Source organism: Lycorma delicatula, chromosome 2, assembly GCF_047948215.1.
Source record: "Lycorma delicatula isolate Av1 chromosome 2, ASM4794821v1, whole genome shotgun sequence".
NCBI classification, from domain to species: domain Eukaryota; kingdom Metazoa; phylum Arthropoda; class Insecta; order Hemiptera; family Fulgoridae; genus Lycorma; species Lycorma delicatula.
Window position 1 is genome coordinate 152,664,325 of NC_134456.1, and position 27,429 is coordinate 152,691,753.

The window sequence follows — 27,429 nt, forward strand, 5'->3', positions numbered from 1 at the left end:
AGAATAGAAAGGTTAAAAATTCAATTTCTTCCCCGTGATACTCGCTCTTTCTCTAGATATACATATAAATATATATATATATATATATATATATATATATATATATATATATATATATATGAATTGCCGGTTCAAGTTCAGCTCAAATCAATTGGCTGTAATTTACTCCTTGTCATCCGGCTGTAACTGACACTTGTTCTTTTAACTGTGAGAAGTTAAATGTCTAGGGTTGTATCCTCTTCAGCCTTGAAAGTTGCTGACTGATGGTCGTGGTATATTAATTCTGTTACAAAGTGTTTTATCTGGCCGAACCACCAATAATTTGATTACACTTCTAAGTGGAAAAGAGGAAACGAACTTTTACCCGTAATTCTAAGTTCAATCTACCACAGTAGTGCCGCGTAGGCTTTGTGTAATAGATGATCGTAGTATTGAAGGCATCACACTAATTTTCAGATCGATAGCTACTAGATAGTACTAGAGGAGTGTTGTTATTAGTACCGCATTATGTGCTTTGTTAACTTAGAAAAGTGGTGAGGTAACCTCTTATATAAAACAGTGTAGCCTACCGTTTGTGTTTAATTTGAGTTTACTCTGTTCATAATATGTTAAAAACTGTATATTTATCTATTCAGTACAAATATAAAGTAATAACAATAATACAAATAATAATAATATAATGATGACAATAACAATATACAACAACAATAACAATGACAATGATAATAATAATTCTTTATACGTAATAAATTTGATTATTTTAAAAAATATACTCTTGTTCACATTAATTTGCATAAGACTGTAGCTGTAGAATCCTACATCTTTAACCGATTGAATTCAAAATAAAATCACGTTAACTTTTTATTTATTTATAATATGTCATCTAATTTAGGCAATAAATAGGGCAATTCTTCGATTCATAAAAAAAGTGAAAAAAGGTTTTTTAGCCAAATTCATTTAATTTAGGGTACGATGTGACCCAACACGAACCAAAAGTTTTCAGCTCCTAAGAGTAATAAATTACTTTTAAAAACCTATTTTACTCTTTGGAGTCGAATTTTAAGACCGTGATCAATGATGAACGTTTCCTTACCCCTTAACCAATTATAATTAATAAAATTAGTTGCTATCAATGACTCATATTCAGAAGTTATCCTAAAATGTTTTATAAAAGTCAGTCGATCCAGTCTGAAGGGATCAAGCAAAAAGGTAACTACTGACAAAAACAAAAAAAAAAATTAGAGTTATGAATGAAATTCCCAATAAAATACTGAAGTGATAAACTAATGTAATGGAATCAACTAATTAGTACACAAATGTGACATTGAGTCCAAAAACTACAAAAGAAAAAAAATTGTTTTTTGTCTCCCCCCTCTTTTTATAAGGTCATCCATCATGCAAAGTATCTTAGCTAACTAAGGGGCATTAATTTACGTCAAAAAAATCACCCACTCTTTAAATAAAATTCTGAGATACGAGACTTACGTAACCAATATCTTCTTACCCCTTGACTAATTGTGGTCAAAATAAAATAACATTCTGTATACAGAAATCATCTTGCTAAATTTCGTCGTAATCAGCCAATATACGTACATACATACAAATATTCTTCTGGAATTTGTCAATGGTGAAATTGTGTTTTTTTTGGGGGTTCGTGAAGGTAATGAAACGTCAAGATCTGCTAAAAGAACCCTTACATGCAAATATTTTATTATCATATTTTCTTGATATAACGTACCGAATAGTGATATAACTATTTGGCCAGAAAAGTAAAAAAATTAAAAAAATTTGTATAGCGTGTGAAAAATTTGAAGCCTGAGTTTCTTTCAAAATGTAGTACTTCTGTACTACAAAAAATACTTTAAAAAGGTATTTTTTTAAATAAAAAATATTGAGAAAGGTTCTTGAAAGGTTTGGTAATTTATTAAAAATTTTAACTGAAAAATAATAGGACCCTTCTCGTAAGCCAAAGTATTGTGTTAAGTTGCACGAAAAAAGTTCTGTTGTCCTATTCGACAGATGCTGGATGTTGTTTTTGTTAAGAATAAATGACTATTCGTTTTAGCGAAGATTGTACATTCATAAATATAAACGCAAGGATAATTAATATTAATATTATTAATAACATATTTTCAGAATACTATTAATATATTTATCAGTAAACTGATAAATATTAGTCTACATCAGTGGTTCCCAAACTTTTCCGAATCGCGGCGCCCTTTTTCATTTAAAATTTTTCCATGACGCCCTACCCTAAGTAAAAGTATTACTACTCGTAAATAAGAGATAAAAATAAATAAAACTCGTGTATCATCATTATTTTTTTACTTTATTGACATTAAATTAATAATTATAAATATCTTGGTACAATTAATTATGAAACTTTTACAATATTTTGCGGCGCCCCTGTGAAAGAGGCTTCGGCTCCTCGGCGCACCGCGGCTCACAGTTTGGGAATCACTGGTCTACATGATTCATATTTCTGGGTAACAAACATTGATTTGACAGTCTACCTTTTATTTGAAAACTTTCTGATTTTTTTGAAATAGCCTAAGAGATATATGTAACCATAATAAGTACGAGTATTTAATAACGATAACAAGATTAGCGTTTTATTAAGGTATTTCAAAGCAACACTATACGTAATTCTGTTGTTAATTATGATTAAACAAGAATTATTTTTATGTAATTACTTAACAAAATTATGGAACGTTGAAATTACATTACTCCAAACATAAAAGTCGAAAATCGGAATAAATTTATACGTAATTTTTCACAATTTTCACTGATTTTCTTTAAATAAATTGCAATTTGCAACCTTAAACCAGAAAAGAACAAACAAGTTTTATTACGAAATAAACGTCGATTTATTTTATCAGTTTGGTCGTAAACCATAGGTTCAAAAACAAAACTCCTTAATTTTATTGAGTAAAAAAAAAATTATTTCTTTAAAAATTAAACCCACTTTATCTGTTGTATTTTTATATGATTATACTTATAATTTATCCTACTGACTACAACTCTGTGAAAAGGAGGCTGATGTAGTTCTGCCCATCCATACAACATACACGTGGTGGAAGTGGTTTAAAGACGGTAGAGAGTTGTTGGATGACGACTAACGAAGCGGGAGGCCGTCAACAGCTGTTCACGACGAAAACGTTGCAAAAGTGCAAGGGCAACTGGTTAAACCGTGAATTCTAAATTCTATTTGGAAGTAATGAAACGCCTGATGGGTCGCATTCGTCGAATCCGGCCCGAGTGCCGGGATCCGGACAGTTGGGCTCTGTTGCACGACAATGCCTTGGCACACATATCAAGTGTTAACACGTTCTTACGTCGCAAATGAAATCACCGTGCTATCACACCCGCCCTATTCAGCCGACTTGGCTCCAGCAGACTACATTTTGTTCCCGAAACTCAAGTTGAAGATAAAAGGCCGCTTCTTCGACGACATTCCGGCTATCCACAGGGGTTGCACCGAGCAGTGGAAGGGGATCCCACAAAGTAATTTTTTCAGAGCGTTTGACGGGCTCTACCGGCGCTGCAACGAGTTTATAACTAGAAAAGGGTTCTATGTAGAGGGCTGATGTGAGTAAATTCGTTTATTTTAAATCTGTATTTTTAGTTAATTTAGCTCGGGGACTTTTCAGAAATACTGTGTAATTAAGTCGAAGTATTATGTTAAATTATTTATAATCGTCATGGTTTTTTGAGGATCACTTAGAACTCTTACCTGCACTTTGTTGTTTACTTTATCTTTTTCTCAAAAAAAATAAATTTAAATCGGTAATAAATAGGATAAATATTTTATTCTGATTAGTATTTAATAGTGCATTATTTAGATCACGTTAGGAATGTATAGGATAAAAAACAGTTATGATTAAAATCCAAATTAATCATGTAAAACATAAACTTCTGAAGGAATGTTAAGGTAAAAATGCATTAAATACGCCAAGATATTAAATATAAAAAAGCTGACAACAAAGTTGTTAAATAATAATTTCCTGGCATTAGTTATTTATTCATATACGGTGGAAAAATAATGATAAATAAAAAAAAGTTGAAAAAATTCAAAATATCCATATTTTAAAACTTTATCGGCTCCCCCACCCCCCAACGTTGCTCCAAAGTATATTTTGAGGCAATAAATGAATATGCAATAAATAAAAAGATAACTTTTTGGTTTTTTTTCTGGAGAAGGAGATAATTTGGATGCAATTTTTTTTTTTAATGGTATATTAACCATGCACGCATGTTTTTAATATAAAGTCGAGTTATGTTTGCAACATTTTGAAAAAATTGATTCAAAAGAAACTATCTATCCCATCCCTTTGAGATATTGACCCTATACTTTTACCACAAATTGCCTCATATACACGATCTCTATGCCAAATTTCATCAGAATCAGTTTATCCAGTCTAAAGTTATTAGTTATTAAGCTTCAAACACGCCAATATACGTAGATACGAATATGTTTTTGTTAAGAATACCTTCTTGTTTTTGTTTTTAGGGTCCGTGGATCATGAAACGTCGAGAAATTCACAAAAACCTCATATCCATTTTTTGACTGATTACTACCCTTCTTGCGGCATAGTAGCTCTTGAACTATGATGCCAGGAAAGTAAAAATAACTGCAAAGTAATTCACAATTCAAATAGCATTAATGAAAGTCGAGCACATATTTATGTACGTATTGAACGGATGCAGAAAATTCAGATTATTTTTGTTGTTTAATCGATATTATTTAAAAATTCATCGACAGAGTAATTTTGTTTCTGTAAAAGAAAATTTTAAAATTGTATTTTAAATAAATTATTAATTTTACTGGTCGGAAGATTTTTTAAAACTGTTCAGTTATTTAGTTTTGTGTTCAGTTTCAGGAAAACAGTTGTGTTATGTTGTTTGACAGAAGTTTATATTGTTATTTTATAAGAAAAAGTGATTATTATTTTTATCAAAGATTGCACACTCTTAATATTTATTATTTATTTTACACGTTGCAACCTGTTCAAATACTGAACCATAAACAACCTCCTCCCACAGACCAATGAGATGAGGATGATATGTATGACTTGTAAATGAGGTATAGTCTTGTACAGACTCACGCCATCTCTGAGGCGTATAGTTAATTAAATCCCAAAAGCGAAATTACACCGGTATCCTCTGATACCGGTGCAATTTCGCTTTCTATTAATCAGATTCATAAAAAACAACTAAATTTTACTAGGATTTGAATTACGACGAGAGTTAACTACTAGACCTGCTCTGTGTGGTACTCATAAACATGAACACAATAATTAATTAATAAGATGTGTGTTAAGTAATCTATTTCAAAATAAAAACTTCAATGACTTTTCGAGATGAATATTTATGATAAATAGTCATTTTTTTCCCCTCAATAACCTCTAAATTTACCGTGTTTGACACGTTTTTGCCGGCTAATGTTTCATGTGTAGGCGGTCAATCCTCAGTTTGCTGAAGGATTTGAAAATATGAATTAAATTAAGAAGACTCCCGTGTTTGCTTCATGTGGAAGATCTTACGAAACTTGCGCAGTTCCTTTATCTGTTCCTTGGGATGAATGATGTATTTTCTCGGCCGTACAGTTAATTGTTTTTGTTTACTTGTATTCATTAAAAAAAAAAAAATTAAATAAATAATATTACCTAGTAAATATTTTTCTACAGCTATGGATTAAATATAAATCTTGTATGAGTTATTGTTTTTATAACGTCATAACAAATCTGTGTCGAGTATCTTGACGTGACAATTTAAGTATGTTCTCAGTTGTACCAACTGATAACTCAACTTGTCCTAACTGGTTTAGTTTGGTGTACGTTTCCTGTAATACGACTTAAGACGATTGGTTCGTCAATCCTATCTATGAACATACGAACATAAATAAGTTAACACATACAAATAATCTCACACACATCGTAATGTATGTTCATACACACACTCATCGACACACGCACGTACTCGCATGTTCGATTGTTCTAGGCGGTCTGACGTTTATAACTAAATTATCATAATCAGGAAGTCGCCATTATGTCTAGTTATATGGCGTTGATCTTTCGTTGACATTGTCATTAGATCCTCGACAAGAGTGCCCACCGGTTGACTGCAGTCGGTTACATGAACTTTGGTAACTGATCAAACCGATTGAAAAAACACGATTCAATCAACCCTCTAACAAATTTATAATCTGATAAAATCACCGGCTTATTATGTAGAAACACTGTCAGATTTAACAGAAATGTATAATTTAATTCAGAGTATGATTTTAAGTACTTTCCTGTTTAATTTATATTTATTACAAAGTCTGTACATGAATTGGTAACATAATAAGCTGATAGATGTAGTTCTATATAACTTGCTATGTAGCTTATCTACCACCAATCCCGCAACATGTAAGTCTGGGGATCAAATAAATAAATCTTGCATTTTAATCAGTAATTAATAATACATTGTATAAATCGCATCAGGATAAGTTTCTACACACATAAACAAAGGAATCGCCCCGCATTTGTGTGAATGGATCAAAGGTAAAAACTTGATCACAGCAGCATCATAGAATACACAAGTTATAAAATAAAAATCTGATGTGGGCACCACATGACTTCCTTGTACGCCTATTAAATTGCAAATACACACATTTAAAAAAAATGAAAAGTACATAAAATTTTATTTCATTAATAACTTCTGTAATTTTTTAATGTTTCTTTTTTTATTATTATTGTATTATTATTTACCGAAATTTTTTTTTACAATTAGAGGGTAATAGTTATCAATAAACCTATATATTTTAAAAAGTTAAAAAAGATTAAATAAGGAGATGAAGTGTGATTCGAACCTCCTTCTTCTAAGATTCAAATATTTCATTAATTAAACTTTTATTTGGCTACAACTCTGGAAAAAATGAAAATAAGTACCACTTATCATATATCGTTGAAAAGCTCTCAACAAGGGCTAATTACTACAGTTAAGAAAAAGTCTAAAATCCAATTTTGTTCTGGATTTGGTCTTTTTTTAGACACTTTTGGTTGAGTCGATTGCAATCAGAAAGAGAGGTGCACAACTAGATGTTACAACAGTCCTAAATCCAAAATTTCAACATCCTACGGTTGATCGTTTTTGAGTTAATTAATACATTCATACGTATGTGCAGACGTCACTCCGAAACTAGCCAAAATGGATATTTCCGTTGAAATCCGAAAACCGAAATTTTTTGCGATCACAATACTTCCTTTACTTCGTACAAGAAAGTAAAAATTAGATGTGATTAACGTCCATATTAATTATTCGTATTTAAAACGTAAACACATGAATAACATTTAGGCTGCATGAAGATACAAAACAAAAAAAATAATCCATGATTCACAAGACATTAATATAAATTATTAGAGATCATATTTATGTACATAAATAAGATGCAGAGAATTCAAGGCTTTTTTTTTTAATTGTATTATTTAAAAATGCATCAACAGAATAATATTATTTCTCCAAAGTATTTTTTTTTTTTTAATTTTCCATTAAATATTTAACAAGGACTTTTTGGAAGTGGAGGATCTGAAACGGTATCTTAATGGAAGTGGTTGGCCAATATTAAGTAAATACTGCAAAAATGCTTGGAAACATAAATTTTCATCGATTCACGGATTTAATTTTTAATTATATGATTTTTTTTAGTTCTACTATCCGTCTAACGGTCATACACCAAAGAGTATTATTGTCTTTTTTCAACTATTTTAAGATTATTTGTAAATATTATTTCAATAAAGAATGTTATTAAATAAGTTTGAAGAAAGTTCTTTTAAATAGTTCAGTAATTTATTAAAAATGGAAATGGAAGCATAATAAACCTCTTCTCATAAGTCAAAGTATTGTGTTGACTTATAAAAAAACAGCTCTTTTGTCCGTTTTGATATTGGTAGGATATTGATTTTTTTTTTACGAGTGTCCATTCTTTTTAGTAAAGATTGCCCGTTTGTAAGTTTAAACAAAAGGATAAGTTAGTATTTTTAATTCTATAAATATCGGTCTATATGATCCATATTTACAGGTGCCAAACATTGATCTGACAGCCCTTTTTTGTATCTTGAAAGTTAATTCTGTCTTTTTGAAGGATATTGTATACTTCAGCCAGAAATATATGTTATCATAGTAAATTCATAATGATGACAAGTTTTTCACAATATTCTACGAGTATATTCCGCTAGGATTATCATAATTGATTTTTTCTTCTTTTTTTTTTTTTTACCGAGGCCGGAGGAATTCCAGTTACGGACGAAGTGTCGGACTTCCTTACAGGTTCCCCAAGGTGTTGTAAAATACTTATGTGACCTGCGCCCTACCGACTAAACCTCCTTTCCTCTCCACTTGGACCTGTCCATAAGATATAACACAGCCCCGAGTGGTGTTTTGACCAGTGGAAGAAGACAATGGTCACATTCCAACCTATTGACACGGGGTACCCTGATATGTGCAGTCTTACTCTCCAGCCACAGCCTATTCTAGACTACATTCTTATTTAGTTTCAATCTTGAATGTACCCCATTAGGACAACGGTTCTCCGGAGTCCTGAGCTCCTCAGCAAAGGTGACCCGCTGAGGCAGACCACCCCTTCCTCGATCAGGCAGTCCGCCCTTCCCTACCGCGAAAGCACGCTCGTGGTCATCTTCATTGTCATCAACATCATAATGGTCACAGGTTTTTTTTATCTTAATTGATTTATTTATTATTTATAATAATGATATATAAATATTAATATTTAATACGTATTATATATTAACTAATATTACATAATATATATACATATATATATATATATAATTTATATATTTATTTAAAAATTGATTTCTATGTTACTATCTGCCTTTCCTAGTATTGTCACTCTAACATTCGTAGTTGCGTTTTGGGTTGGACAAATTAGATTGCAACTCATTGTAACAATCCTTAATACCTAATGGAAATTTTCATCAGTAACTTGTGTTCGATATTTATTTTTCGTGTACTTTGTTAACGAAAAAGTTCTTTCATATAAATATGTCGATCCAAATAAAACTAAATACTTTTTGTATAGTCCAGAAAACTTTTGAATTTATCTGCATTGAGGGAACCATAAAAAAGTTAAATTCGCTTGAATGAAACTTTACCTTTAACAAATAATCCGACTGCAAATCAATTAGTTTTAAGTGAATCCTGAACTGGAGCATCCTGCTCATTAAAATTAAACGGTGTACTTATTAATGACAAATCTTTTTCAGTTTTTTTACTCTTCAAATCTTCTGCCGAATTCAGCATATAGCTCTTTTACTATTTTTCCATACTTAAAATAAAATCATCAGTTCTCAAGTTTTCTCGTCGTAATTCCAATGTTGGAAAGTGATTTAACTGTCTCATTTAAATATTCTGCAAATAAATCAAGTTTTTTTTGATATTAGATTTTTGAGTGCATATTAAAAACGTATTCCTTTCTCCTTGCAATGCAATATTTAGTTCGCTCAAATAAGTAAATATGTCAATAGAAAAAGAGAAATCATTCCTCATTTTGCAGTTCAGGAAAGTCCTTGATTTTTTCTTTAATTGAGAAGAAACTTACGATTTCATCAAACAAAATGTTTGAAATCTCTTCAAAACTTTCCCGACGCTAAGCCATCTCACGTTTATATGGTACGGTATTTTGTAAAATTCACTTTCAATATCTTTTAAGAATTCAGTAAATTGCCGATGATTTAGGGCTCGTACCCAGATAAAATCCATTACTTTTGTTACAACATTAATGACGTGACCCAGTTTTAAAGTTTTTTTACAAAACACTTCTTGATGAATGATACAGTGCAGAAAAATTATTTCATGTTGTGGCTGCATCTCTTTTATTTCATCACTGATTCTTTTTAAAAAGCCCACTTTTTTCCTCTTAAACTTCGACAGCCGTCCGTGGTGATGCTTATTACTTTGTCCCAAGCATTTGAATTACACACTCCTCAACAATCATAGTCTTCTCCGGTAGTCGTATCTTTCATCGAATGTACGCTAGCCAGTTCCTCCCTAATCTCGAATTTCTTGTCTATGCCAAGAATAAATATTAGTAATGGGTTTGGGTCAGTTACGTCGCAGCAGTCATTTAAAGTGAGAGAAAAATAGTTAAAATTTGCAATTTTTGTTCTAAGCTGATCAAATAAATTCTGTGAAATATTTTTAATCCGCCGTAGTATCGTTCTTCTTGAAAAACTTACATTTTCAAATATTTGTTTCTTTTCAGGGCTACATATTTCCGAAATTTTTACCATGCATTCTTTGACAAACTCTGCTTCAACAAACGGTTTACAGAGTTTTGTAACATTATCTGCAACAACATAACTACTACCGTGGCTGTTTTGTCTATGTTGTTTTGATACGGGAAGATATTTTATTTTTACTTTTGAAAGTTTTTTTTTTAAATTCTCTGCAATATTTCGCAGTTTCTTTGATGAAACTGATTCATATTATGAATTGTTTGTCGAGAAATGCCTCTATAAGTTGTATTCTTTGCATACAGCAACTTCTCTGGGCAAACCAAACATATCACTTTATTATTTATAAATAAATACTTTGTTATCCATGTATCATTAACATTTCGGCATTCCAAATCAATTTTTTTTATTGTGACTCATTTCAACGCCTGTAATTAAATAATTAAGATAATAAAATAAAACGACAATAATTCTTCAAACTTACCCGTGAAAAAACCCTATATTTTTACAGTTTAGTACACTCAGACGTAAAGCGCATACAAAATCTGAAGTCTACAACGAGAAAACACACTGCGCACTTATTGATTTTCGCAACTTGCTAACGATCTGCTCTCACTACCAAGCTAACGATCTGATCCCCCACCAATTTCGTATATATATTGTAAAAATAGATGCGCACTCGTGCTGCTGATTTCGGTAGTTTGCTTATAAAATCGGGTAGGAAAGAGTAAAAATCCACCAGACCCCCCCAAACCCTCCGCGGACCATTATATTTTCTAGGGCTAGACCAGCATCTGCATCAAATAAAAGTTTACATATAATAAGGGGGGCGTCTTATTCAAAATTGTCACCACCCCGGCGCACGGGCGCTCGAAAACAATCTACTCCTACTGACTGAGATAGCTCTGGAACGCAACGCCTCAGAGAAATCCATCCAACCACATTTCCTTAATTCAATCCTAATTAAATTGAATTGAATTAAATAAATGATAAAGTGTAGGTCCAAAAATCGCCTCCGACGTCCTTTCCTTATGAGAGGACGCCCCCTTAAATGAAGGATTTCAGCCCACTCTAGGCTGAAAGGAGCGCGTCATGGAAGATATGCTTATTAACACATCGTTCCGTCGGGCCCCAACCGACAAACCCTCCATTGGATCGGAACGCAAAACAAACTTCACAAAACGAATAAACGTCAGCCAATATTAATAACCGTCAGTCTTTTAGAATCACCCAGCAGCAAAGGACGCTAGTCCGTATACTGCGAAAAGTAGGAGGGTATTGCACCCTCCGACATCCTTGCGTTCCGTTCCAGATAAAAATGTTGTTGCACAGGATTTAATAACGGGCCGGATTAAGCGATTAAAAGGGCCGCATTCGGCCCGCAGGCCGGCTTTTGCCCATCTCTGGTTATGAAGTAACAAATTACTCCTGTCAAAAAAAAAGCATATACACATTTCCTCTACTTGGTAGGGAAAGAAGTATATTATAACTATCTATTAACCTAATATCTCACTAATTGTATAGAATGTAAAATTTAGTGATATTTATTTACTTAAATTATTCTACAATTAAATATCTGGTCAGTTGTTGTGTTAAGCTTTTTCATCAGTTTTTCTTGTGTTTAGTTAGTAAATAAGTGTGAAACAATTTCTTTCATTCTAAGTAATTGCCGTAATAAAGCTGTAATAATTTTTTTTGGGTTTTCATTATTGTAATTAAATACAAAAAAAAAAGCTGAGATATTGTCGATTTGGTTTGCTTGGCATTTCTCCCGCCACCAACCCATTCGGTCGCTCTAAAGCATAACACCGATTGTCTGTACCACAAACGACTACTGAGTCACGAAACAGTTTAGCGAACAGTGTCCTAACTAACTCCTAGAGCTAACCTAAAAGCGTGAGCGCAGCTTGGTACCATATACCACTCGCTTGCGTGTCCTGCCGCCCACTTGTTATACATCACTAAAATGGGTAGGCGCACCCCGTCAACTGCTAAAACATATATCACTATCAATGATTAAATTTATTTCTTCAAAGACAGCAATTCGCTGCCACGCTTAGGTCGCTGAATGCCAGCGAGTACCTGTCCACCATTAAAGCGCTTGGAGCCTTAATCTGGCTGTTAGCCAGATTAGCTCGGTTAGCTCCTATAGCAGCGCGGTAGGACTCTTTTCCCTTAGGTAAACTGCTGATGTCGGTTGAACAAAGCAACCGCATCAAGGAACTCCCACACTGACTCGCCGCTTGTGAGTGGCCAATTTTCCTCTTGACCTCTAAGTTCCAGGATGGCCTGAGTTCTGGCCCCCTCCCAAGAGCTGGATAGTCTAACATCATGTGTTCGTTCGACTGGACCTCCCCGCAAACGGACAGCTCATCAGCTGCCAGGTGGAACCGAAACAAATATTGGTTTAAATTTACATGGTTGGAGAGCACTCGTGCTCCCGTAGCCCTTAAAAACGAAGGAGAGGCTTACCATCCCTCCAGATCCTGTATAAATCTATACAAGGACCCTCCCTTAGTCGTAGCGTGCCATTCTTGTTGCCATGCTGCCACGGATTGCGCTGCAACTTACACATGGAGTCCTGCCAAAACTTGAGTTTGGCTTCCTTAATGGCATGAACGTACTCATTACGGGGGCGCCGGTAGATCCGCAGACTCTCAGCGCGCCCGTCATTAACGATAATCCCCGTTAGGGGGCGAGGCTGGTATCTTCTCCTAGCGGACCTAACTCTTGCCCGCAGCACGCTAAGGTCAGAGGACCACCACTTTTCCCCGGGTTTCCGCCTGCGTTTAACAGACAGCTTCCCGGAAGCAGCGGTCATGATGGCTCCAGACACTCTTCGATCAGCGGACTGCAGGCGCGATCTTATTAGGGCAGTTAACTGCACTGTGCCCAGCAAGGGCGCAATGACACACACACAAACACATCTCCGGCTGTGCTCTACGGCGGAGAGAGGTGTGCCCAAAGCCTTGATATTTGAAGCACCGTGGTACTTCTGTATGGTCGACAACCCTCAAAGAGGTCCACCCAAGGAACAGCCGATGACCGGCCACCAAGACCTGCCGGTTTTTTGGCAAGGTCTCAATTATCCAGTGGCTCTTTGGGGCTTCTTTTCGCCCCAACTGCCGGACCACCTGGTTCCCTTGAGAAAGTCCTTGACAACCATATCCAACACAGGATTTTGGCTGTGTATAGCACTGAGGATTTCGGGATTTTCTACCCTCGTTGCTCTTGGCAAATCGTAGACCAATATTTACTGCCTCCGCTAGATCAGCAACTGACCCTTCAGCCCGTTCCTCCTAAGAACGTCGGCCTCCAGCAGCCGCTTCGCCTGCTGCTCATTAACAACCTTCAAGACGACTCCATGGTCCCTTGTTTTTGTGACCCGGGAAATCCGAAACCTTTCTTTCCGTGGGTCCAGGATCTTCTTCAGGATCAGCTCCGTCATCGCAGACGAAGCCCCCCACCAAGCGTCATATGGACCACCTTGACAGTGGCTCGCTTAATGTTAATAGCCGGCCCCTGGACTGGCGGAGGGTGACTAACACGTTTAAGCCCTGTTGTGGCTGTTACCGCAGCGAATGAGACAGGCTTTTTTACCTTCTCCAACACCCGTTTCAGAAAAGTGTGGATCTCACCAAGGACCCTCCCCGTTTCCGGTTTGAAGCCCTTAACTCCTTCCACCACCTAATCCACCTTGCCTGACAATCAAGAAATGACTGAATTAAGGGCTCGGTTTGTGCGCTGGATATTTTCGTTTTTCAACGCCAATTTAACTACCATTAAGGAACGTTCAGAAAGGTACGAGTCGACCAGCTGTCTAAACTCGAGTGAAATCCTTGACTCCATTTTTGAGGATATTTTGGCCCATGCGGACCGTATACCCTCGATCCGCCCTATCCCTTCGGATCCCGTAGACTAGCTAGGGGTAACTAGACCTCTTCAAGTGAGGCTTTGCCCCGGAATCCTCAGGCACAGGGCTGACCACCGCATCGCTGTTCTCCACCATCCTCGACTTCGCAAGGAGCTGCCTCTCAGCCTTGTCTCAACCTCTACTGCCTTGCTTTTCCTGCACAGTTCCAACCGGAGTGTTTTTCGCACAGCTCGACGCAGTGGTTTTGTCCTGATTTTTCGTGCAATCCGCCGGTGCACAATAGGGTAGGGCCTTCCCTCTCGTGGAGAGCTCTGCGACCTCCTTAACAGAGAACCGTGGCCTAGGCGGAGACCTGCCTAGTGACCTTCTCGGAAGGAAGGGGCTCCGGTAACGAAGTCCTTGGATAAACCAACCATTTTAAAAGATCTACTATTCTTTGTAAATTTTGAATTTATGAATTTATTTTATTTTGAATTTATGAATTTTTAACATCTTCTAAGAAGTTCTGGCAAATGCTCTTAAAAAACTTCCATGCAGGTTTCTCTACCTCATTTAACGTACTATCAAAGTTGTCATCTTTAAACAAATCTCTAATTTGAGGTCCTACAAAGATTACTGCTTTAAGTTTTGCGTCACTGATCTTAGGAAACTTATTTTTTATGTAAGCGAATCTAAGCCTGCTTTGATCCATTGCTTTCACAAAGTTTTTCATAAGCCCCAGCTTTTTATGGAGTGGAAGTAAATAAACTTTTTTAGAATCAACAAGTGGTGCATTGACACCATTATTCTTTCCTGGAGTTAATGCTGTTTGGTTTGTCCACTCTTTCTGTACATAACGATTTTATCGATCTCTGCTATCCAACTCACAAATAAAACAACAGTAATCGGTGAAACCACGTTGAAGACCTAACAACAAAGCAATTTTTTTTCAAGTCTCCATAGATATTTCACTGAAATTTTTCATTCTTTATTTTGTATAGCAGAAGTTTCATGTTCACCTAAGTTTCTTTTAGATCCATAATGTAAGCTTGTGACACTGATGGAAACCATTCCCAGTGTGCAGAAGTTTGGCTTTTAGACTAGTTTTAGATGAATCAATAAACAAATGCCACTTCTCTGTTTTATACTCATGACCAAATGATTCTATTACAGATAAAACATCATTACACAAACCAAGTCCATCTACAGATACAAAGAAATTCTTTAAGTCATTACCCCTATTTCTAAAAAACATATACTTTTGTTTTGTGGTGGAGGAGGATCCAACCTTTTAATTGTGAGCCTAAAAGTTCTGCCTCCTTATTTGATAAATTCAGATCTTGTACAAGGCAATTGAGGTCCTCTTATGTTAGTAAATGTGGTTCACAAGATGAAGACAAAGCTTCATAGTTTGGATCACCCTTACATCATCTTTGTGTTGTTGATCATTGCTAAGTATGCTGTTTTCTGGTTGTTTAAGCACAGGCAGTTCTTCACTGTGAGCCACAGGTCTCATGATGGATGGTAAATTAGGATATGAAATACTGTGCTTTGATTTTGAACTAATGTCCACAATATTAGACAAAAGTTACAATCGGTGGCATGATCTTTTGTTTCCTGCCATATCATTGGAAGAGTAAAGTTTATATGCTGAACGATTTGACCAGCTTATAAGGAGCCTGACATAAGTAGCACAACAAATGTGAGGAGGGATCCAATGTTTATCTTGGTCACTAACTTTGCAACCAAAATAAAGCTCATAACATTTTTGAGAGGAGTAAAACTATGTTTCTGAAATTTAAATGTTACCTCACCACAAATGTAGCAAAAGCTGTCCAGGGGATTTATACAATTTTTAAGCATTTTTCACACACTCTACAAAAACTACAAAAAATATTCATTAAGTCTTGAATTCAAAAAATGAAGTGTAAATTTAGAATATGTCGTAACTGAGAAACATTTACACTGAACTATTTTATATCAGCACATATGCATGAAAGATGTACAGATGTCAACGAAGTGAACACAGAACACAAAACACAGACTGGCTATGGCTTGAACCAGTAACTCAGACATTATAATCAAAACAGATGTTGCTTGTGATATCACTTTGACAAAAAATGATGACCAAGTTTGTAAAAAAGACATCTTTTGACTTCTTTAAGAATTGCATCATCCAGCAGTTATGACTAATTGTATTGTTCTATGACATTGCAGACTTTCTTTCATAACAAACTAATCATTTTTAAATGCTTAATGTAATTTTTTTTATTCATTTATGTATCATAAATGCATAATACCGTAACATAATTGCATAATTTCCATAATATATATAATACTGAACAGGGTGTAACTTGAAAACTAAGGGCGATAGAGAAATTCTGTTAACATTTTTGAATTCAAGGGGAAAAATACATGTAGAAACCATTTCTACTTGCTCTGAGACAGAATTTTGTATACCACTATTATTTACTGGATGGATTGCAACTCATTAAATGTGGATGAAACCATTAAATTGGATTCTCAGGTATAGATAGTTGGTAATTGAGTGGATGATACTGATAATAGGAGTCTTTCTGTTGACTTAATGTGAAGTTAGTTTATCTTGTTAGACAATACATTCTATTTAAAACAAAAGGTACTGTTCTATAATTAAGCATTATAGTAAACAACTAAGCTTGTTGTCATTTCTGAATATTTACTATGTACATTCCTATTTGTAATCTATCATCATTTTTTGGAGTTTTTTCAAAAAGTCAGAATGAGATTTCAAGGTACAAAAATGGGCTATCAGATCATGGTTTGACACATATCTTGTTAACTGATGTTTAGTAAACTAAAAATTCTAACTCATCCAATATGCGTATAAGAAATATATTTTTATAATAAGAAAATAAATAAAAATTTGTATAACAACGCATACTTACAGTTAAAGCCTGGAAACCTTCAATAATTTGTCAACCATTATATAAAGAAAAAGGAAGATGACTACATAGTCATTTATTTTCATTTAACACCTACAAATAATATGTGCTGATATACCCTACCTTGAAACGATCTATTTTTTGGTATGAGACCATTATCCCAAACCTTCCATGATAGGGCAACACAAAAACTTTAAATGGAAAGGATAAAGTTGTGACACCTCATTTAAAAGGACTTTGAAAAAAGACTTTGATGTAAAATATTCAGGCTATGATAACCTTAACCAAAATTGTGACCATTTAATTTTTACACAGCTAGTTTCACAAGTGGCCTATATCCCAAGTAATGGACTCATATTGAAAAGTAGATTGTTTTTAAGAAGGAGCATTTACTGTAATTTATTTTTTTAGTGTTTCACTGATGAATACTTTTTTAACAGGTACTATAGATCACTTTTCAAACATTAAATGACTGCCATTTTGGTTAGGGTTGTTATAATAGTCTGAAGATTTTTATGTTAAAATCTTTGTTTTTCATTGCCCTTTAAAATGATTTGTCACAATCCTACCTTTTTCTATTTAAAATTTTAGGTTTACTTCCCATATGATTATTCCCTGGATGCTTGAATGTAGTGATCTAAAACTGGAAAAATAAATCATTTTGAGGTAAAAGCATCTGCTAATTTCATTTTTCAGTGTTCAACAGTTGAAACGTTAAAGTTTCAGTGTTCATATTTTATCAACACTGTGTAATGAACTCGTTTATTCCTTAAAAATAAAACTATTTGTCTCTATCAAGTTAGATAATAGAAATTCTTTTTTTCATTCAGCATAGTGTCAGTATCCAAAAAAAAAAAACATTATTATATCTCTATTGTCAGTTTTAATAAATTACTGAACCATTTAAAAGATCTTCCTACCAGTTTATTTAAAAATAATCACTTCTCTTTAATAGAACTAATATTATACTTAAAGAAATTAAAGAAACTAACTAAAAAAACTCATGAATTTTCTGCATCTTCATTTAACATATACTTGTACTTGCTCTTTAACATATCATATGTGCTGAAATAATTTTCATGAATGCCTTGAAAATAATTATTTTTTCCATTCTTTGTTTAGTTTTTCCAATATTTGCTTCACTATTATTTCATGATTTTACTATTTTTAAACACTAGTGTGGACTTAGCTGATGTTTTTCGTTTTATCTATAGAATATCTCTTTTATCCATACTCATTTTTGTTGGCTGTATATTATAAACTGATCAGAATAAAATTTTTACTTATTTTTCGTTCAGATTTATTAATTAAAAAATTCTGAGAGTGTGGATTTACCCACCTATCTGAGTTATAATAGCTTCACTTACCTGTATTTAATTTCTGTGGTTTGTAGAAATCAGTTTATTGAACTTCGCTTTTACTCTAGCCAGTTATTGCACTTTGTAGTTGTAAAACTATTAGATGGTAAGATATGTGGTTTAGTGACTTGACAGTAAATTTATGAGAAAACTGTTAAGTATACAAACCATGTTTCATAAAATTATTCAAGTTTAGTTATTCACTAACTGTATTTATACTTAATGTTTTTAGTTAGTTAAATAAACGAAAAATATTTTAATTATTTAGATTTGTTATTCATTACAGTTATAATCACAACTTCCTAATTTTTTTGAACTGCAAACAACATTTTTCATTATTGATTCCTTACAATAGTAACATCATTGCATTATTTTTTGTTGTTGAAATATGTGTATATATGTATGTTTAAGGTTATAAAATTAAATACAGTGATATTAATTAATGTTTGTTATTGTATGTTAATTTTATTTTACAGGATACAATGCATGAGAGTGATGCCTCAGCAGATTTTAATTTGGTGCTGTTGTCTTCTGCTGGTGCGTCTTGTAAGTGGACTTACTGGAGACAATGTATGCAACGAAGTGAAAACGTAAGAAATAATTATTTTATTAAAATGATAGCTTTGGAAAATAATAATAATAAACAGATTTAAAACTGACTGTGATATATACATATAATTACTTTACTCCACCAGTGAATCCATTTTTAAGCAACACATAACTGAAAACGTCACATATGCATAAAAATCAGCATAAAAGCTTTACACATAATAAAGGAGAAAATTGGATACATTTGATCAATTCAAAATATATGATACTAAATAATGAAAAAAAGAAGAAAACTAATTTTTTTTATTATTTCAGAAATGAAGAAAGATATTTGCTAAATGGTTTTCGATATAAAATTGTTAATAAAAAATATTAGCTAAAAAATATACAACTCAGTTGTTAAAATCATTAAAATAATGTAAGAGATGTAGAAGAGATATTGACACAAAAGCTAAAATAAAATAAACTGTTATATTCTATACTTGTGTTTATAATATAAAAAATAAATGTAGTTTTTGACTGAAAATGGTAAAATACCAGTTTAGACAGGCAAAGTACAAAATGGAAAGTTAGCATCAAGTCAGACTTAAATACAATCTGACTTAGTCAGACTTAAATACAGTTTGTACAACTGTACTCAAATTCAGAATGGCCAATCTGAGTTAGACTATTTATTATAGTAGAGAAACTGCCTTACAGAGTAGAGCATAGTCTGTCTAAAAGTTGCTGCATAGTTCAGTTGTTAACATTGAACTGGGCTTGCAGGGCCAGTCTGAATTAGGAGTTTATGTGGTTTAGACCAAGGCCTAAGGTCTTAGACTAAGGTTCTAGTAAAGGCAGCTTTTAAAAGATATTTCTATTCATTCCTTGAAACTATTCATTGAACAAGGTCATAATCAATTCTCACTGATTTTTAAGAGGTATAACACAGTCTTGTTCTAATAGACAAACTTTGTATGTTGGCAAAAATTGTTTAACAATTAAAATGCATATATGTTTTGGATTTTAATTTTTTTGTAACAGTTTTTGACTGTCTTTTATCACTGATTTTTTTTTTCTCATGACAAATAAAATAAATTTGTCTTGAAAAAAAATCCAAACTATTCAATAGTTAACTGTTTAATAATATTTGATAAATTTTTGAGGCTTTTTTCCATCGTAACTATTCTATATTTATGTTATCACAAATTTATTCTATATTTGCATTAATGTACGTTATCACAAGTTTCTGGGTCATGAAACTTATATTATCCATCTTTTACTTCTTTTTTAAATAATGATAAATTGCAAGAAGAGAAAGTGTGTTGATGTATTTTTTTTAAGATAATGACTTTGGGAAAAGGTACATAGGTAAGTTATACATAGGTATATAATTTATAGACAGGTAAGTGCAAATTGCTTTATTTTAATCTGATCCCTAGTTGACTTCATTTAGTTGCATCATATTAATTTTTTTCAACAAGTACTACTTATTTGGGATGAACTTACAGTAGTAAAGCTTTGAAGGACTTCTGAAGAAGGTATGTAATTCAACTGTTGCTCAAAGAATTCTGCTGATAATCTAGGTCTGATCAGTTTTAACTGATTTTTTATTGTAACAAGTTAATACATTTTATTTAGATAACTTTTTATTCTTTAGAAGAATATTATTCTGGTTTATTAAATGTAGGTATAGGATTAACCTAAGATTTAACATCTTAACGTGTTCTGTACTCAGTTCAGAGTAACCAAGTGATGGTATTCAGAGACTTTCTTATCAGCATGTTGGTATTGAATATTCTTTTTTAATTTTTCACTAATTCTTGATTTTTGTTGTTGTAGAGATTCAGAAACAATAGAATATATAGTGACAGAACCAGTTACATACCGGATATATACTTGGTGCTTGAAAATGCCACCACGATGTTCAAAGTACACAACAATTATGAAGGAACGAATAAAAACAAAGGTAAGAAAAAGTTCATTGAATGCCTTTTTATTTTTATTATTCTTAAAAGAGTAGACTAGAAATTTGAAAGGTAAAGGATCTTTGTCTAAGTTCCTCATTCCTTTGGTATTGTTAAATTTTCTCAAAAACTTGGAATATAAAAATATGATAGAAGAGTAAATTTCATAGATAAAAAGACAGATTTTTTTTTTAAACTTCCTTCTTTAGATAATATAGATACAATATTTCATTGAATATGGACTTTTATTGTAATATATTATGTCCATAGCATGCTGCACATGTAACAGCCAATCTTCTATTCTGGATTTTTCAGATTAAACTTCTATTTTCATAAAACAGCATGATGACATGATAGCACTTTAAAATAATTAAAATATAAAATTACTCACTTTCAACAGTAAAAGAGCCAATCATATAATAACTTTCCCAGCTGCTGGGAAACTATTTTGCTACTTTGGCAACTGAGAATTTTATCCTCAGCAGGTGACTACTTAATTTCACTCTTTGAGTAAAATTTTAAGACACAAGACCCATGAAAACTATAACTTCCAGATCCCTTCTCAATTATAACCAAAATTAAGTGACATCAATGACCCGTATTCAGAAGCCATCATACAAAATTTTACAAAAATCAATTAATCAATTCTGAAAATATCAAGCAAATTGTGACTGACAACAAAAAGCAAAAAAAAAAAGAAAGTCTTATATCCCACATCTGAATGAAATTATTCTAATTTATGAATTTATCACTTTGATTAGGTCAAAATGATATACTAACGTAATGGATTCATTTAATTATTACAAAAATGTGATTTAGAGTCCAGAAACAGCAAAAATTATAAAAGAGTTTTTGTTCCACCTTGTCTAGCAAAGAAGTATTAAATTACATGAAGAAATTTACTTTGAGTAAAATTTGAAATATGGAACTCATAAGTTCCTTTGCTGATGTTTTTCTGTTCTGGTGGATCACTTTGTTAAATTTCTCGATTTTTACTAAACAAAAATAATGTGTTATTAAATGAAAATTTTAAAAATTTGTGTGATATAATGACAAATGAATAGTGACCAACAGTCACTGGTGCCCACAGATTCATATAATCTACAAATGCAGTTTTGCCACTCAAAAGTTGCCAGCTGGAGGAACTAAAAGGTCACTTTTCTGTCATGTCACTTAGTTGACCGAAACTTACAAGTTTAATTTAATTTAATTGTTGAAAAAATTACTATGTATCACAGATTATATTCACTGCAAAGTAGGTGTTAGAATTTGACAAAAACAATATATTAAATGAAAAAACCACACAGATTAAATTTACTACTGGACATATAATAATAATGATGATAATAATGATAATAATAATAATGTCTACTATAAAATACTATTAACTTTTAAACCACCTTAAAATAATGAAAAACAAAAAAAATCCTAAAAAAAAATAAAAAACAAGATATAATTTAAAGTAGCGGGCAAATATCTCCTTCAACATAAATACATCAACTTATCATAACGATAACGAGGAAAAGAACCCCAACTACTCCAAAATGAGTATAATTAAAGCAGTTCCATCTGCAATATCACTGATGAATTAATTATTTACACAATAGTGCTTTATTGATTTTCTTTAAGCACAATTACACATAATTACGAAGTAAGTCATTTTTTATTCTAATTTTAGCTATATTGTCATGCTAATCAATGAATTTAAAGATTGTTTTCAATTTGTGATTTTATTTTTAATTTATTTACTTTTATTTTTTTATATTTTCTGTTTATACAGCTCCAGATAAATAATCATACAGTAGATTACTGTTGTGATGGTTATGTACAACTAGAAACATATTGCGTACCAGAATGCAATTCAACAGAATGCCCCAACATGAAATGCAATTTAGAGAAAAAATGTATATGTTCAGCTGGTTATTATGGTCAAAGATGCCATAGATGTAAGTTTTTTAATAAATTTAATGTGTACATTTAATTAGTTTTAGGTAGATTTCATAAAAAAAAGAAACAAAAATATAGATTTCATAAGAAAGCTACCTATTGTAATGGGTACCATGATTCGGCTTCTGGAAAATTTTGACATATCTTTGTGTTTCACATCCCCCAAACCCCAAAACCACCATCAGCTCAAAAGTTTATATATACATTTATATTTCACTTTCTTGTGGACACAATAACTGCCGTAATTTTGTGCCAATCACTTTCAAATTGTTCCTTAACTATAACTCGTTCCAAAATCTCAGTCAAGTTCTTTAACGGCCAAAATCAGACCATGGGGCTGTAAATGGGGGATATTTTAAAAAACAAAATATCGCTATAACTTTCTTATTAAGTAAAATATCGAATTCGTTTAAAGTTCCTACTATTCTTTGGATAAGGGTCTAAAACTAATGTAAGTAAAGGTTTTTGATATCACCAACCATTGGCCCAAGGGGTGGAAAAAATGGGGTTTTGAAGACAAAACATCATACCTCCCTTAATAGGCACACTATCAAATCTGTTTATGAAGAGGTTGTTAGTACTGTAAATATTACCTAAAACTTTTGTCTGAAAAAAGTTTTGATATGATCAACCCTTACGACAAGGGATGACCAAAATGTTGCTGGAATTGTAAGAAGATGAGGCTTGTTGTATGCTAAACATGTGAAACGTTTTTCACATGCAACCATTGTCGTATTGAGTAAATTTGAAGTTTTTCTTAACTTTAAGGAGGAAATCTTTTTTATACCCTACTTAGCACCGATGAAATCTACCTCCGCCTTCCAACATGCTGAAAGGGATTTTTTTAATTTTTGTTACATAAGCTGATTTTTTTTTATACTTTGAATTAATCATGTAACATTAAATGTTAGGTGGTAAATTTTAATATTATTGATTATTTTTGTTTATTTATTAATATAAATAACTACAGATTTTATCTCAATAATTTTACCATTAATAATGAAATGAATTTTGGTAGTGTGAACTCTGCCTGAGATTTGCACCCAGAACTTCTGGATGAGAATGTAGTTAGTTACTTTTCTTTCTCTTTTTTCCAGATATTCTGTTTCATTCAGGTCAAGTTTGTGCAGAAATCTTTTGATTTTATCCTTATATTTTTCTTTGTTACTTCTTTAGACTTGCTTTAATTATTAAAATAATCCCAAGGGAAAATAAGAGGGATAGTCATCCCTGGACTTCTTCCATCATCTTGGTTCAGATATTGAAACTGACATACTTGATATTATGTACTGTTTGTTCTGCTGCACTATTTTGTCCTTATCTGCTATGACTCATGAAAAACATATCTTTTAATCATCCAATCCTCTTACTTCTATGTAATTTTTAACTTGATCTAGTCAATTAGATTTTGGTTTGCTGAAGGACTTTGTATGTAACTAATTTCCAAAGCTATTGTTGCTTGTGTCTTTACAATCATTGCTTTCAAATTACTTGATCGTTCTGAACATTTTTTTAACACTGTCAAATATTAAAACTTTTTATTCTTCTTCTGCTCTAATTATATAATTTATACAATTATAAAGTAAAGTTTACTACTCAACCTAATTTTATTCTAAATAAACTGGTATAAAAATCTTTTAAATAGTTAGATAATTTGCTAAAAATGACAGTGGAAGAATAATGAGGTAGTTTTTTTTTTAGTTTGAAATACTATGGTGTTATAAAAAAAATTATGATACATATTATTAAATCATGGCAGTTTTCATGCACCACAATTTCATCTTCATTAAGAAAATATAATTAGCTGTCAGTCTGTTATTTCTAAAGAAAAAAAAAAATTAGAAAAAATAGAAAATCCATTAGAGTACAAAGGAATCTATAAGTAAGTTTAAAAATAATAACACACATTACAATGGTAATAGGAGCTATAGATTGTCATATAAATAAATAAATGAGACATGATAAATATACCCAGTGTTTGTCAGTGTTGACAAACACTGAAAAATGGTGATGCATCATCAAGGTCAATCCTTCTGCAAACTGCCTTGCTGTCTTCTCATTATGTATTTAGTACTCATATCTGTACAACTTCACATCCTGTTCTCTGTAATTCATACTTATGAAAACTAGGTTTCATTGGCCATATTTTCATTGCTTGTTTCATTTTTTCAAAATTTCATGTATACATTAATAGAACCAGGAAAGGTGAGGAGTAGTCATGTGTGCAGCTCTAAGAATGGATAGTTACTTTGAATCGTTAAAATAGTTTTAATCATTTTTGGTATCATGAGTTTGATAACTGTAAGAAAGAAAGAAAGAAAAATGCTGCTAACTGGAACATCTCATTTTAATCTTTTGCTTTCCTTTTTTATTTATTTTCTTAAAAATTAAATGGATGTAATATCAGAGAAGTAGATTTAATATCAGAGGGTGTTGTATTTTAGCTATATCTGTAAAAGAAAGTGAAATATTCTTTAAATATGTTAAGACAGATTTTAAGGTTATAGAAAATGAATGTAGGAAATATTAATTCCTATCAAAATGGAACTGTTTTTTTAACCACCCACATTGGTGAAAACCTGTAGTTAAATAAATGACTTCTTATGTGCTCTGGCTGTTTTTTTTTGTCAGTAAGATTTTATTCTTTTGGACATAACTTTCTTCTGCTCTTCTGTTTAATGTGTTGTCCTTGTTTTGAATTTTATTTCTCCTGGAAATTTTGGTTTTCATTTTTTAATATTTCCTTAGTTTATTTCTGCTTTTAATGGTTTCTTCTGTTATGCTTAGTTCTGTTAGATCTTCTTGAACCAATTTGAACCATTTGCTCCCTGGTTTTCTAGACTTGAGAAATTCAAAGATTTGTTTTGTGCATCAGTTTTTATTTACTTTTGAGAAGATGACTGTAGAAGCTATCTCTTCTTTTCTTATTGTATCTGAAAATCTTCCTATTTTAATTATACAGATCTTTATTGGGAATTACCTTAAGTTTATGTTTTTAGAATTTTGGACGTAATATTTTCCTGATGATTTTTCTTTCCTTATTTTCTAAGACAACCAATATTCATGTTATTCATTGCTAATGTTTCTGCATATAAAGCTTCTGGTTTTACTTCTGTATTGTAATGTTAAATTTTAGCATTTCAAGGTGATTTTTTTAAATTATAATTCTTTAGTGAATCTGAATGCAAGTTTCATTTTTTGTGTACTGGATTGAATTGCATGTTTTTCCAATGCATTCCAACTCATATATTCTCCTAGGCATTTAAAAAATTTAATAATAAAATTAATTATCTCAAATTTTGATCATTGATTTTTAGATTTTGCAGTGCGTTCTTAATGTTGGTCATAATTTTAGTTTTTTCTAAGGAAATTTTAAGTCTGATTTTAGCCACTTGTTTATGAAGTTCTTTGATTTATGTCTCAGTCTCCCATCATTCTTTATCTAAAAGAGAAATGTCATCTGCAAATGTGGAACTATACGTCAATCCTTTTCATTCCTATCTTAATTCTTGAATTTTTATTTAACTTCTTGTTCAATTCTCTGACAACTTTCTCAAGTGCACAGTTGATCAGCAGATCTATTTATAAACAAAATATTTTTTAGCCTTTGAGGCCACTGTTAAAAATCTATCAGATTTTTATTTTTTTTAATAGATTTATTTTTTTATTTAACATATAGTTCAGTGTGATGCAATTAATAATTACCAACAAAAATCAAAATAATCATTCCAAATTAATAGCAAGCCAATGTAGAGACTTACCAGTTCATAAGTACTTTTTAAACCCAATGATTCATTATCAATTTATTACTAAGGTTACCTTTTAATTTGTTAAGCTGATAGTTGTCATGATCAACTTAATTAAAACTGTTTGTAACTAAGTTTGCTATCAAGGCAGGTGAGCCAATTTAAAAATTAATTATTTTCATAATTTATCTCTTCACTTTAAGCACACATTTAACTTTATATTTATAAATGTAATGTTTTTTTAAAATTTCAAGTTTATTATTATTATTTATATCTAATATGTTTAAATAACAAAAAATAAAGAAGAGGCAATTTTTTAGGAAAAATCTTTATTATTTTTTACATAATCTCCTTTCAAATCTAAACACTTAGTCCAATGATACTCAAGGTTTTGATCCTACTCTTTCAGTATAATTTATCCAAATCTTCAATTAGCCAAACATTTTGGCAATAATAATATTACTATGTCCAAATCTCTGTCCATCAAACTGCTTCTTTAGATAGGAAACAGATAGTAGTTCAAAGATGCTAGTCTGGCATGCCTTTATGGGAAAATTTTGTAGAGTAATTTCAACAATTTTATACTGTAGCAATAATTGCAGAACAAGCTGATCCATTCATTATCTTAATGACTTTTTTTTTATCAAGTGTGATAATTTTTTCTTTATTTCCTTATTTAGATAACCCATCAAAGATGAATAACATTGCCCAGTTATCGTTTTATCCTTTTTCAGAAAATCATGAAAATTTTGCTATGAGCATGCCAAAAGACAGTGTCCATCACTTTTCTCCCCTGGATTTTGCCTTTTTTTGAGCAAGTTTCATGACTGCAACCACTGTTTTGATTGTTCCTTGGTTTCAGTTTGATAGT

The 27,429-nt window shown here is 32.0% G+C and overlaps 1 protein-coding gene across 5 annotated transcripts in view; it reads left to right on the top strand.

Annotated features, from left to right (window-relative positions):
* Window positions 1-27,429, top strand: part of LOC142319328 (uncharacterized) — a 62,351-nt gene that overhangs the window by 21,305 nt on the left and 13,617 nt on the right. For 3 of the 5 annotated variants that reach the window (XM_075356499.1, XM_075356494.1, XM_075356495.1), the window contains exons 2-5: window positions 4,511-4,686; window positions 18,847-18,960; window positions 20,741-20,867; window positions 22,646-22,811. In XM_075356499.1, the coding sequence (XP_075212614.1) occupies window positions 4,664-4,686; window positions 18,847-18,960; window positions 20,741-20,867; window positions 22,646-22,811 (430 nt within the window). In that variant the 5' untranslated portion in view covers window positions 4,511-4,663. The remainder of the gene's footprint in view (window positions 1-4,510; window positions 4,687-18,846; window positions 18,961-20,740; window positions 20,868-22,645; window positions 22,812-27,429) is intronic. The other 2 variants (XM_075356498.1, XM_075356496.1) reach the window with 1 other exon arrangement.